Source organism: Rhineura floridana, chromosome 4 (assembly GCF_030035675.1).
Source record: "Rhineura floridana isolate rRhiFlo1 chromosome 4, rRhiFlo1.hap2, whole genome shotgun sequence".
Classification (NCBI taxonomy): Eukaryota; Metazoa; Chordata; class Lepidosauria; order Squamata; family Rhineuridae; genus Rhineura; species Rhineura floridana.
In genome coordinates this window covers 148,996,903-149,011,229 of record NC_084483.1, presented here as the reverse complement: position 1 = coordinate 149,011,229, position 14,327 = coordinate 148,996,903, and the positions used below count along the sequence as shown (strand labels likewise).

The following is a 14,327-nucleotide window of genomic DNA, read 5'->3' as shown; positions in this document are numbered from 1 at the left end:
TGATGCAATGTAGGGTAAGAGAGGCTTTTAAAAATCTTTATTCAAAATGTATTTATTAACTTTGATTGAACAATCACTTTACCTCTAAATGTAATGGCAAAAATCCAAAAACCATGAGACTTCAGCAGAAGCCAAGACTGTTGTAACATAGGATGTATTTCTGAATGTTAAAAGTGTGTAAACCAGCACAACCATTAGGCATAACATTCCAATTAGACTGACAACAGAATTTTTCAACAGTAACATTTAAATGCATCAGATACCAAATATCAGCTAAAGTAAATCGCCTACATACTTCATACCAAGACACATTAAGACTATAAACAGAACTATGCCGCAAAAAGCTTTTTTAAAACAATGCTTATATGTGTGCCTATTCAGAAATAAGCCTATTCAGTTCAAGGGACTTCAGTAAATGTGTACAGGACTGCAGTCTAAATCTATTTCAGTATCACAAACAATCAATTTACTGAATGACTGGTATTACACACAACATATACACTTTCCAAGCCTTTCTTAACAGCACAGTCTCTATTGATACTTTATCTGAAAACATCTGTATGATCTATACAGTTTTTTTTTCAGGACTGCATGCATTCTGTTTTGTTTGTTCTATAAATACAGAAGAAAACCTACTAAAACAAGGAAGACTAACCACATTTATTACTATTGCTACAATAAAAATTTGCAATTCAATATCCCATCATAATATGTAAACACCTGGATATTTTTGGTATATCAGTTATTGGGCTATCAGCGGAGAGACAATTGGTATCAATTGTCTTAATACAGGAAGTACAGCTATATTAAAGCAGAACAGATACAGATTCTGAAAACACTTGTAAATTTAAATTATCCTCCCTAATTTAAATTGTACAGCAATAAGCCATAATATTTTCCATTCTCTACTGTGAAAAACAAAATGCTATACTATCACAACACACACACACAGAGCCTGAAGGAGGGGGGGGAAGAGAGAGAATGAGAATATGTATAACACAGAGAACAAAAGAATTCCAAGTTACTATGTGAAGTAATTTTTTCTTCTCCATTTTAGCCAGCAGTAAGAACCCTGGTGAAGACATTTGCAGGAAAAATGAGGCGCTCAGCCATCACAACACTAGAAGATGTAAAAAGGCAAGAGGAGAGTGAGGAAAAGGAAGAATCTATTTTAGCTCTTCTGGGAATAATTGGAACAGTGTTCAATCTATTTGTAATTATTTTTGTTTACATCTACACAACACTTTGATGGCTTTCTAGCAATTCTGAACAGCACATAGTGCACAGACCAGCAACGGCAAGTAGGACTGGTGAACACTACCCAATAGAAAACAGAGCCTCAAAAGATCAAACACATTCCAGTGAGAAGTGCCTATTTAGAGGCACAGGACCGGTGGCCGCAAAATACATCTGTGAACCCAGTTAAGACTATTAAATTATGTAGATGAAGACAGATAAATATTCAACTTCTCACTGGTGACGGCTGAAGCGCAAACATTGGAGATGCATATAGTGTTCTACTGCCATTGAATATGCAAGGCATATATAAGCAGGTTAAAAAAGATAATGGTGCCATAAAACCTTCCTACAAAATATTTTATTTACTTGACCCCATTATGCTTTTGGATTTGTGACTATGTTCCTCTGTGTAGGTGACAACTGGGGTGTGAAAGAGTCCGGTTTGTTTTAAAACTACCTTGTGCTAAAATTTACACAAATATGTATGAAGTGTAGAAGGAAGAGCACTGTAAAGTACTGTATTATGTGTAAATAAAGTTTTAATTGACTACCTTCAGCAATACTTTTAATTCTTATACTGCTGACAGTTATGTCAATTATTCTTGCTTATGGATATCAATTTTTCACCCATGCCTGTGAAATATGTTCTATACAAAATATGGCATTTTAAAAATATTTGCCCTACGATACATAGTGTGAATTTCCATGTAAAGTAATTTTTTACAAAAATGATGCCCTCCATTAAAAAAAGGAGGCTCTCTCATAGCTTGAAGTGAATAAAATGTTTGGAAGAAGCTACTGATATCCTCAACTCAATTCTGTTCCAAAAGCAGATGCACTGGACTGATCAAGATCCAGACTGTTCGTTGAACTTCGTTTTCCACTGAAGTTAATGGGACAAGTTACTCATGGCTTAAGTTCCATTTATTTCAATGGGACTAAAATTCAACTAAACTAGGGCACAATCCAACTTGGTAGGAGGCTGGTGGCAACGGAGTTGGTGGAAGCAGTACCAGAAGAAGGAGCTGCCACATCCAACCTCCAGTCAGGTGCCATTGGAAGGGGAGGACACTGGCTGTGCTGGCAGGAGAAGGTGGAAGGAAACAAAATGCATCTTTCCTTCTGCCACCATTTCCCAGCGAAGCAGGTGCCAGGACAGAGGGCTGCAGAACCGAGCCGAATAAGCTCAGGATGTGGTGGAACACACACCCCCGAACAGCCCTTTTTCAGGCCTTCTGCCTGCTCCACCCTTGGCTGAGCCAGCTGGACCCCAGCTGCACCCACAGGAGACTTCTGTTGGTGAAGCTCAGCGCCGCTGACACCCTTCCTCCTATGCTGCAGCTCTGCTGTATCCTGAAGCCCCTCAGCCTAGTGTATCAACCAGGTGGATTGTGCCCTTAGTCTGGACTTTATAATTATTTTGATATAATATCTGCCCCAAATTGCATATTGGATTGTCTAGAGATCTTTCCTATACTCACACACTCACTTAAAATTCCATCTAATAAATCAAAAGAGATTATTCTACAGTTTGGAAGGATGCAAACTTAGACTGCAATCAGATGCATACTTGGGACTAAGTTGCACTGAACCCAGAGGGACTTCCTTCTGAGTAAACATGCAAGGATTGTGGTGTTAGGGCACTATTATTTCGGAAGGTAAATGTACATACAATTCCATTTTCTTCACAATCTAGTATCAACCCTTTAAAAGGACCATGCTTCATAGTAATGCCAGACCCTCCTTTGGCTACAGCTTTTAAAATTCAGAATAATTCAGAAACTATGCTTCCAGTTCCAATCTACTATAAACAAACAAACAAAAAATCAACATTTTAGTAGAAAATCTCCTTGAAAAAAATAGTATTCTCTACCTAGTAGAAGCACTGATTCCTTACTCTAAATTAAACCATGTTTGTTACATCTAACCCAGTGATTCCTAACCTGGGGGCCTCGGCCCCCAAGGGGGTCGCAGAACAATAGAAAGGGGGCCGCGAAGAAGAGTGCAGAGGAATGAATGCCGCCTCTGTCACTACTGCAATAATAGTAGGCAGAAGAATATGTGATTATTTCAAGAAATTCAGGAGTGAAACTCAGGAAGGCTCACTGCTTGTTCAGCGCCCGCCTGCCCACCTTCTGTGCGCGCACATGGACACCACACAAGTCCTCCCCTCGCACGTTCCTTCCGTGGTCTGTTGGTAGCCCTGGTGGATTGGGGTGTGTGGGTGGAGGAGGTGATGGTGCTGAGGTGAATCCTTCCGTTCCTGGAACCGCCTCAAACGAGGAGGAGGGGCGGCAACGGAGGAGCAGGAACAGCAGCACGCTGTCTGTTGCCGCTTCCGTCATCATGGCTCCCCTGTGCAGCAGCCTGGCCTGCTGGGGATGCAGGTGAGAAACCAGCCGACTACTCCTTCCCCTCTCTTTTTTCCGCTTAGGCTTGAAATTGCTACTGAGAGGTTCCCAAATTAGAAGGCCATGGAGAGAAGGCTTGCAGGAGACTGCCCCACACACTTCTCCTCCCCCCCCACTAGTGATATGCAGGGCTTTCTCCTAGGGTTGCTAACATTGGGAGGAAGCAGTAGGTGGTCAGGGTGGGACGGTGTCTGGCCAAACCTGTGTCTGGCTGGGGGGGGGGGCAAGGGGATGCCTGAGTGTGATGGAGTTAACAACTATTCAGGCTGTCTCATGAAAAGAAGGAGGGAGAGGACGGTGTGTTTCCCAACTTGCCTTGCTTAAGGAACCATCCCCTTCTTAAATTTATGGACAGCCCTTCCCCCTTTCGTTATTTCGATCCTGTTCTCATCTGGGGGCTTAACTCTATATATGGCCCAGATCTTTTAAAAAGCAACAACCTTGTACTGATCCACTATAGTTAAGGAGAATAGATGACCTTCAGGGTGTCCTGTGCCACCCCTCTGAGTAAGTGAGGTATGATACATAAGGATCATAAAAATGTTCAAATACAAAGAGGTAATTTTTGGCTGGCTTATGGAAGATTGTGTGTGTGTGTGTATCTCTGTCACCCCCCCTTTGATAAACAGATGAAAGGGATTTTATCTTTAGTTTCTATTCCTTGTTTTGCTTTTTTGTTAGCAAAATCGAAATATGGTAAGACAGTGAGCCACTGTCACAACATCCTTGAGGGGTGGGAGTCCCTGGGTATGGGTGTGGATGGGTGTGTTATGGGAGCTCATGTGTACGTGTGTGTACATGTATGTGAAGCCCCTAGTTACCTAGTAAGTTGACTATCCTTCAAATTTTGTTATAAGTTGTTTATATTCTGTAATCTGCCCTGGGACTTTCTGGTGAAGGGCAGATAATAAATATCATATTTGTTGTTGAGATGAACAAAAAATGACATTACTTAACACTTCATTATGTATTTTTTTTTCAGTTAACAGATACTAAAATTACAACAATTAGCATGTGGGGCTCACAAAACTTTGTGAGTTTAAAAAGGGGGTCCCGTACTCCTAAAGGTTGGGAACCACTGATCTAACGTAATGTTTGGGAGACTAGCCAAGTAGTCAGATATATAAAAAGGATTTCAGAAGTGCAAAGGAGCTTTATTTCCCTGGCATGCAACAGGGAGGCCACATCTGGAACCAGAAAGAAAGAACAGGCCTATGGATGAAGGAATGAAAATAAAGGCAGAAGCTTTTAAACAGAGTTCTACCTAGAGGTTCTGAATTACTTAAAGTGGGATAAGGCATATTACAGTGCTAATTAATATTTCCTTGAATTACTTCTGAACCCGAACTCCGGCATGAAGGATGTTGTACTAATGGCACATTCTTGCCAAGGAGCTAAGGAACCAGATCCTACACATCAACTGCACAAGTAATAATTTTCGTTTATGTAAACAGATGTTAAAATTCTTAAACTCAATCAACCTTCCACATTTCTCATTGAAGTTTCAATTTAAGCACTGCCAATGTTCACCATTTCCCCATAGCCATATAAACTATGCTATTATAGGATGGTATACTCTTTCTCAACCTCCTCTTTTGTAAATGAATGAGGGGCAAAATCTAATATCATGTGAACAGACTTCATCTTCTTCTCCTCCCTCGCCACAGCAACTTTGGGGGCATGTGGAAGTAAGAGAGGAAGGCAAAACCCAAACCGTTCCACTCACACATGGACATCACTGAATTTCACCCTAGGATTACAGAGAAGAGATATCCAACCTTCCAAATAAACAATATTAGTGAAAACATGCAACTATTTGTTATTGTGTCAGATAAATAGTAATTCTACAGCATGTTTTTCAGAGCATTTCAGTTGAATGAGCCATTCCAAACACTTATATTGTGCCCAGAAAAAAATCACAACTAAGGGGCTTAGTATTAGGAGCTATTTGAACATGTATTTCTTTTAAACATGAATCTCTTTTAAAACAATTTCATTTATAATTGAGGGTATAGGGTTTGATCGATTAAAAAGTGCAACAAATGGATCAAGCAGTTACTCCTGGTCCATCACTTGAGTTGGTAGTAATTTCAGAGATTACTGCAGCAAATTAATGCCATCTACAGACCAAACACATTATTTTGCCTTCAGCAGAAAGCAACTGTATTTTGGACTGTATGCAGTAGCACATTTCTGCAGTTACAGCTTTGAGATCGGGGTGGGGAACCTCAGGCCCAGGGTCCAAATACAGTCTTCCCAGGCATCTCAGTTTGGTCTCAGAACTCTCACAAGGTCACACCCCTTACTGGCCATGCTTTGTGGTTTTTGTCTGCCTGGAATGTGTCCTGATAATGTCTCTGCTTGACTGGATGAAGAATACAGTGGGGTGTGTGTAGAAAGTAGCCTACTGTACCAAGATAAAATTTGCATAAGCTGCTCCATCCACACTGGCATTGGGCCCCCGGAAGGTTGCCTAGAAGGGGATGCGGCCCTCAAGCTGAAAACTTTTCCTACCCCTACTTTTAACTCTAACCAGCTATGCATTGTACATGGATATTTTCTCCAGTTTTCATTTTGAAGCTCACTAAGTAGCACAGATCTGGGACTGTTGTTACTAATAATCTGCCATGTATAGTATTCTGCAAGTAATGTTTGGGGGGTTTGCAATTTGTATGCTTGTGTTATTTTCATAATTTAACTAATGAATCTGTTAGAAGCCAGAAACTTAACTGGCTAAAACAGTTCTGAAAGTTGGCAACTATATATGCACTATAATGTCAGAATTGCAAAAAGGGATCCTTTGATTCACTTTTGTAAAAAATACTTTAACTGGGCAGGGTCTTTGGCTTACACAGGGAAGCAAGGATGGGGCAGCCACAAACCACAAGGAGAAGATTTACGTTAAAGGTTTCAGGGAGCTGTGTACCTGAACTGATCTGACAAATGGGCAGGGTTAGTGAGTTATCTCACCAAGGGGATGGTGAAGGGCAGCAGTGTTTGACCTATCATGGCCTCTGTCTTATATTATAATTCCTCCTATTTCTATTGTGCAGGTTGCTATTGTTGTTGCTTATGTAACCAAAACAGCATCAACCACGCACAAGAGAGAAGTATCAACAGGCTTGGGGGAACACCAAGGTTTGCAGAAATACAAAAAATATTTAGGGAACAAACTCTAGGAGGACCCCAAAAACAGCCAAATGAAGACTGAGTGTGCTCAGTGGACACAGAATACAGACTGACTGTTGTGGAGTAGGGCAAAATCTGGGTGGGAGGAGGAAAAAAATGGAGCACTGTGGTGGGCATGGCCAGCTAGCTGGAAGAGTGAACAGGAGCACACTACACTGTAACAAAGTCCTATCTGTACTCTTCCTATTTTTCAACCGCTAACTAAGTTCAGTGTTATCATGATTGGGTCTTACTTTCTGGTTACCTAAACTGTTTGGATATTAGGATGCCATAGTACAGTTGTAGCCTATTTTTCGAGCCAGCCCTCTCTTCTTCTACACTTCCACTGTGGACACATGCAACCTTGACAGAGTCTGGAACAGTGGCTAATGCGGTTGACTTGGACTAATCAGCCCCAAGTTCAAATTCCTCACTCAGCCATGAAGCTTGCTGGGTGATGCTGGGCCAATCGCTATCATTTTGCTTAAGGTACCAAACAGAGATGCTGTGATGATAAAACGGCAGGAGTTGTAATTAATACTCTGCCCTGAGCTTCTCGGAGGAGGGATGGAATAAAAAGGCAACAACCCATCGCTGTGGGATCTTCAGTAGTCTTCATTCACAACGTTTACAGAATAAGCCCCTTAAACTAAGATTCTATATAACAATTACTAGAGGAAAAGTAAAGCAGTTCTCGTCTATGAATGCATAGTTTTATTGTGAGCTACCTTGAAAGGACCTCAGTCCTCAAAAACAGCACAAAAATATTTTAAATACTATTTTAAAAATCACGTAATGCAGCTTAATTACAACTGAATGAATTTTAAAAATCTTTGAGTAGATGGAAAATGGCAGAAGGCATATCCTTTGAATGAATGTTAATCACACTATTAATGAGGAAAGGAAAAAAGGTACAGGACCCTATTCTCTGTCAGAGGCAAAGAACGGAAAGGAACACATTATTTTAATGAATATTTCCTTCTTTCCATTCAAAGGGCAAGGAGTTGCTTTTCTTTCCAGAAGACTTTGTTCTTGCATTGTTATAGTTTTCATAATAGTGAGGAGGGCCTTCATATTAAGGTTTTGAAAAAGGTAGAACTGGGAAATGGATCAAATTTATTTTCATCAATGCTAATAATCTAGAAGTGTGTTTACATTCTTATGCCTCACGCTCTTTGAAATGTCCAAAATGCAGAACTTTCACAACTTACACAAAGTCGAAATGAAAACGTTAACCCTACACTGAAGGAAGGAATGAAATATATATGAGAGTTCCACAGGAAGCTCGAGGCAACTGTGCTTCCCATTCACTATCAACATTCACATATGCAAATGACACTGATTTAGACTAAACCACCTAATTATGCTGGGTAATATCCAACAAAGTTATACTCAGAGTAGATCCAATGAAATCAATAACCCACTGCTTTGGACACACCACCAATTAACCTAAGGAAAGCCCAGCTGGGATTAGACCTGGCTCATCTAGTCCAGCATTGGGCAGAAAAATGGCAAATGCAATTCAATATAAAAAAGTGTAAAATTATGCATATTGGAGCAAAAAATCTTAATTTCACATATACGCTCATGGGGTCTGAACTGGCGGTGACCGACCAGGAGAGACACCTCGGGGTTGTAGTGGACAGCACAATGAAAATGTCAACCCAGTGTGCGGCAGCTGTGAAAAAGGCAAATTCCATGCTAGCGATAATTAGGAAAAGTATTGAAAATAAAACAGCCAATATCATAATGCCCTTGTATAAGTCTATGGTGCGGCCGCATTTGGAATACTGTGTACAGTTCTGGTCGCCTCATCTCTAAAAGGATATTATAGAGTTGGAAAAGGTTCAGAAGAGGGCAACCAGAATGATCAAGAGGATGGAGCGACTCCCTTACGAGGAAAGATTGCAGCATTTGGGGCTTTTTAGTTTAGGGAAAAGGCGGGTCAGAGGAGACATAATAGACGTGTATAAAATTATGCAAGGCATTGAGAAAGTGGATAGAGAAAAGTTTTTCTCCCTCTCTCATAATACTAGAACTCGTGGACATTCAAAGAAGCTGAATGTTGGAAGATTCAGGACAGACAAAAGGAAGTACTTCTTTACTCAGCGCATAGTTAAACTATGGAATTTGCTCCCAGAAGATGCAATAATGGCCACCAGCTTGGATGGCTTTAAAAGAAGATTAGACAAATTCATGGAGGACAGGGCTATCAATGGCTACTAGCCATGACGGCTGTGCTCTGCCACCCTAGTCAGAGGCAGCATGCTTCTGAAAAACAGTTGCCGGAAGCCTCAGGAGGGGAGAGTGCTCTTGCACTCGGGTCCTGCTTGCGGGCTTCTCCCAGGCACCTGGTTGGCCACTGTGAGAACAGGATGCTGGACTAGATGGGCCACTGGCCTGATCCAGCAGGCTCTTCTTATGTTCTTAGCATTCTGCTTCCCACAGCAGCCAACAAGATGTCTCTTGCTTCCTCCATTAGTCCATAAAATGTCAAAGGGTGTTTCAACACACATCTGTGTCATGCTGGCCTAAGCTGGGCTACAACAGCAACACCACCAGTTTTAATGAGAAAGAAGAGGACATGACAAATGAAAGAAACCCACACAGGCATGCGTACGCATAAACACACACACAGAGTAAAATATATGTGAGAAAGTGGGTTCTCTTGGGCTAACTGTGGCCCCTGGTCTGAAAAAGGACTTTTGCTTTAATCTACTGATTTCTGTAAAACATGCAAAGATCTGGATTTGTTTGGAATTGCTTAATTTGAGCTTTTGATATTAATACTTTTAATTTTGTTTTAAGTGACATACTCAGAAATAGATCATAAACTTATGTTAGACTCCATGGGAGGCATAACACAGAGATGGGGAAACCTGTGGCCCTCCAGTTATTGTTGGACTTCCAACTCCCATCAGCACCAGCCAGCATGGCCAATGGTCAAGGATGAGTTGGACTACAAAATATAGAGGGCCACAGGTTCTCTGTCCCTAGCATTACAAATGTAAACCTGCTGGGCCACTGGATAATCTTCTCTGTCAGGACAAAGTCTGTAGCTCTTAGCATACTTATGGAAGTGGTTGCATGAAAATCAATGGTACTTACTTGGCTAGAATCAGGTTCAGTGTTAAACAGAAACTTGAGAATGTATAGTAGATAGTACATCACTTTTTGTAACGAAGCACAAGTTGATAAGGGACTAACTGCAAAAACCTCTGGCAAAATACACTACTTCTGAGTACTCTAGAAAGTTCATATAGGAAGCATGGTGCATACTGGGAAACAAAGTCATGAAAATATAATAACCAATTTTAAAAGCAGCCAGAGAACCTGACAATTAATTTGGTTGATGACAAACATCTTGCAAGAGTCTTATTAATGATATAAAACTTCAGATCACAATAATTCTTATCGTGAGGAAAAAGAAGTAGAGAATATGTCAAGTCCAAAAAGATCCATGGTCCACTAATCGTAGGATTAATGAATTGTGCATTAATACAGTTTGGACCTTGCCTTATGGCTGAACAAATAAAATTCAACTCATTTAAAAAACTCTACACTAAAGTGCTTTGATGTGCACACAGGGAAAATCGTATTTTCACTTCTGACAAACTCCCTATACTAAGTTGCACTACTGCGAAAGCATCACCGATTATCAGAAGTAGCTTTGTGGGGAGCGCGCAGGTGCATACATATGTACACACACCCAACAGGAAAAATTATATATATATTTGGATGGCCACTAACACTGCAAAAAGATGTAACATGCTGATAGACCCTCAGCTTGCAAAACTTCTGAGTCCCACTGCCACAGGTACCATTATATAGTGTTTATGGAAGCTTTTAGTGCTTATTATTGCACAGTCACTACACAATTTGTATATACACAATTTATAAAAAACTTAAATAGTACACATGTAGTTCTTTCACATACGAAAACATGATCAAGAAAGAGAAAATATGCATTGTCAACACAAACAATCAGGCAGCAAAATCATACTTCTGCTTGCTTCCAAGCAAATTATGTCCAACTTCAAACTACAGTACTCATTTCCCACACTTGAAATTCATGAACTAGACTAGAACATGCTGTTTTAAAAAAACAAAGAGCAGTACATTACCTGAATCATTGCGGAGATAAGATGACATTGCTGGAATAAGACATGATTGACTAAGTAGCTCTAGTAGAACTGATGGAAGAGCGTTGCTGTTTTGTCCTCTACTTTCATGGCTGGACTGGACATCTCCATTTGATGTACTGCCTGCAGGATTTATGTAGCTAGCCAAAACCTGAACATTTTAAAAACAATGAGTCAAAATTAGATTAATAATAGAAATTTTAATTAATGTAGGAAGTCATAAGAATGTGAGCTGAAAGATAGTATTTATGCTTTTATTACACTAAAAGTGTGATATAATTGATAAATAATGCAAGATTATAAACTTTTTATTACTGCACAGACAAGTTTATAGTTAAAACAAAAATTTCAAGCATTCTTTATTATTTCCAAATGGCAATGTGAATAATGAATTTAGAAACTCCTATTATAAACACCACCTCTAAAATGTTAGATTTAATTAAACCTTAAACTCTGTTCAATATGGTGAAAGTAACCTCTTAAAACAAACTCCAGACCCAGCATGTCCCCATCTTGGCTTTTTCCAATGATGAAATATCAGAACCAATGTAGTGCAAGTGGGCATCTTCTATATATTTTAGCGGGACCATGTGACACTCCAAAGCTGGAAATTTTATTCCCTCCTCCCAATGAAGGCCCATAAGCTGCAAACTACGTTTTTCAAATGTCCAAGTCTTTGAAAGGTTCATTATGCAACACAGAGCCTGAAATGAAGAAAAGAATAACAAAGCCCAGTTGCATGCTCAAGAGGTAACCACAAGTTTCTCTGAATCATGGCCAGGGCCTTTTAAACTCACAAGTGGGGAAATTCACTAAAGCACAACAAAATAGTCAATATACCTCACAAACCAAAGACAATTTACACATAATAAAATAATTTATGGCAATGTATGAAAATTGTGCTGTTGCCTAGTACCTGTAAGAGACAAGTGACGTGTTCTTCTTCCAGTCTCTGTTTAGTTAAAGCTTGTTCTACATCCCATCCAGAAGCAGTAGAACCAGTTCCAAACCCAGTGCCTTTAGCCCAGTAAAGCTGCTGTTCTTCTGTTGATGCACTATTATGTGTGCTTGACACCTGTGGCTAGTAAAAAGAAAAATGGAAGAATATCCAATTAAATACAAGATCCTCTTTATTCTGTTCCTTGAAGCATGGGTGATAAGCAGTGAATAAATGGTTGCAAGAGAGGAGCTTGTTAGCGTCCTTCTCAGCCTTGGATTCTAAGTGGCTTTCTTTGGTAAATGACTTTCATCTTCAGTACCTATGCTTTATAATGTGGTTAGAACAAGATAAACTCATTTGTTTTTTGGAAATGCTGCACATTAACATAAGAGATCTAATTGACTCTAATAATATTCTTTGTATTAGTTTAATACAATCACAGAAAGTTGCTGCCAGCTTGAGTGCAAATTGTCAATATGATTACTCAGAATACCAAACTACCTGGTGACTGAAACACTATTATGTATGTGCTAAGCAGTAAGTAATAATGGATATCTCCCCTACTGAAAACACAATTTTAATTCTTAGAAATATTCTAAGACAAATTTCAGATTGGTCTATAACCTTATATGCTTATTCTTCTACTTTAATGCTATCTTACGGACTTTAAATCTCATAGGTCTTCACTGGAACATAAGCACCCTGATTTTCTAATGTACTTAGACATGTAAGGTTACCTCTGTGGACTTCAAAGCATTGCTCATTATTTAAAATAACACTTGTTTTGTTTAATGGCCCAGAAGAATCACACAGCATAGAAAAGATGATACAGCAATCACTTCCCACAGTAGTGTTCTCACTAGAAGATCATTTTACCAAATGAAGCTGTCAACAGTAAGCATTCTCAGCAGGTTCTGTGAACCTTATCACAATTCTCATTGTATCCCTTGTCACGAAAGATGTTTAAGTCATCTACAATGTCCTGAAATGTCTGTCCCAAATTCCTTAAATCTCTCTAACGAAGGTTCTTTGTCCAGCGTAAAGAGAAAAGTCTGTGTGGCTGCAATATTTGTAGGTAAAGCTTGCATAGGCACTATGTGCTTTGTAGTGAGCTCAGTGGCCTAGAACTAGTTGACTAGATGCCAGCTTTAACTACACTCCAAAACCCCCTGCAATCAGTCCAAATATGTTTGTTCCAAGGATCCACAATAAGTGTTTCCTATCTGTGGACTTTTGTGGCCTATGACTGCATAATGGCATAGTTCATGCATCAAGAATCCTATCCTCCAGAATGTGGTTTGCAGATTCAGGAATATGCTACAGGCTCACAGATAACCAGACATTACATAAATTCTAGTACGAAACTTTGATAAACCTGATTAAAACCACTCTCTAGTCTGTTTATACATTTTAATCATTTTCAAAAGATTTCCCCCAAAATTCATTTTGTGATATGGAAGCAACTATCTAAGCTCAGGGTTTGTACCAATGCAGAACTGCACCCAATGTATCTATGGGAATAAGTAGGAAAGATCTGGATTCTCTGGAGGCACATCCAATTCTGGAGCATGATAGGGAACTTAATATTGCTGCTTATCTATAAGAGTAACAGGTGCTCTTTGTGAAGAGCTTGTGGTATTAGGGAATCTTTTCTGAACATAAATATGAGCCATCTAGTTGATATTGGATGCTATGATACTTCAGCATGTCAGTGATAGACACGTGCTTTCTTTGTATGACATCACAACTATGGAATCAAAAGTTAACATTTTATCTCTATGAAAGCATTATTCCACTTGTGAAAATCTAGAAGAATGGAGAAGTTGGCTTGTTATAAACACCACCCACCACCACCTTTTACCTTCCAAGGCTATAATTTTGAGCTAATTATTCTGAAGCAAAACTGACCTCTGTCTGGTTGGAACTAGAACTGGGAACTCTTGGAGCATGGTGGCTAAGAGCAGACAGACAGGCAAGGATAAGATGTATTGCCCCAATTTCCAGTGCCATCCGTCTGAGGAGTACTCCATCATCAGTAGTCAAAGGCGTGGTGCTGAACAAACTGCGCAACACATGAAATGGAAGGGTTGGAAGCACATTAGCTGAAGGAGACTGTAGAATATGACCTAGATGGAGTGGGAAAATAAGTGTTAACATTTCTGTCACAATGAGTGAGCATACTGCATTAATCTTAAAATGTATTAGATATTTTATTAGATCTTAAAAGATTTTTTTCTGTTTATTATTTCTAAACAATTATAAGTGACTGTGGGAATTGTACAAAGTCAGAAAGAGAAAAATGTGATCATACTTTCGATCTGAACTGTATCCAGAACATAATATTAATCTTCTTAAAAGTGACCCAAGAGGAAATGTAATCTTAATCACCAACCATACTAAATTAAGTATTACTGGGCTGTTCCGGGT

The 14,327-nt window shown here is 39.5% G+C and overlaps 1 protein-coding gene across 8 annotated transcripts in view; it reads right to left on the bottom strand.

Moving 5' to 3' along the window:
• Positions 1 to 14,327, bottom strand: part of BIRC6 (baculoviral IAP repeat containing 6) — a 239,623-nt gene that overhangs the window by 51,597 nt on the left and 173,699 nt on the right. For all 8 annotated transcript variants that reach the window (XM_061624740.1, XM_061624745.1, XM_061624742.1 and 5 more), the window contains 3 exons: positions 13,809 to 14,026; positions 11,877 to 12,041; positions 10,943 to 11,111 (listed from right to left, as the gene is read on the bottom strand). In XM_061624740.1, coding sequence (XP_061480724.1) covers positions 10,943 to 11,111; positions 11,877 to 12,041; positions 13,809 to 14,026 — 552 coding nt within the window. The remainder of the gene's footprint in view (positions 1 to 10,942; positions 11,112 to 11,876; positions 12,042 to 13,808; positions 14,027 to 14,327) is intronic.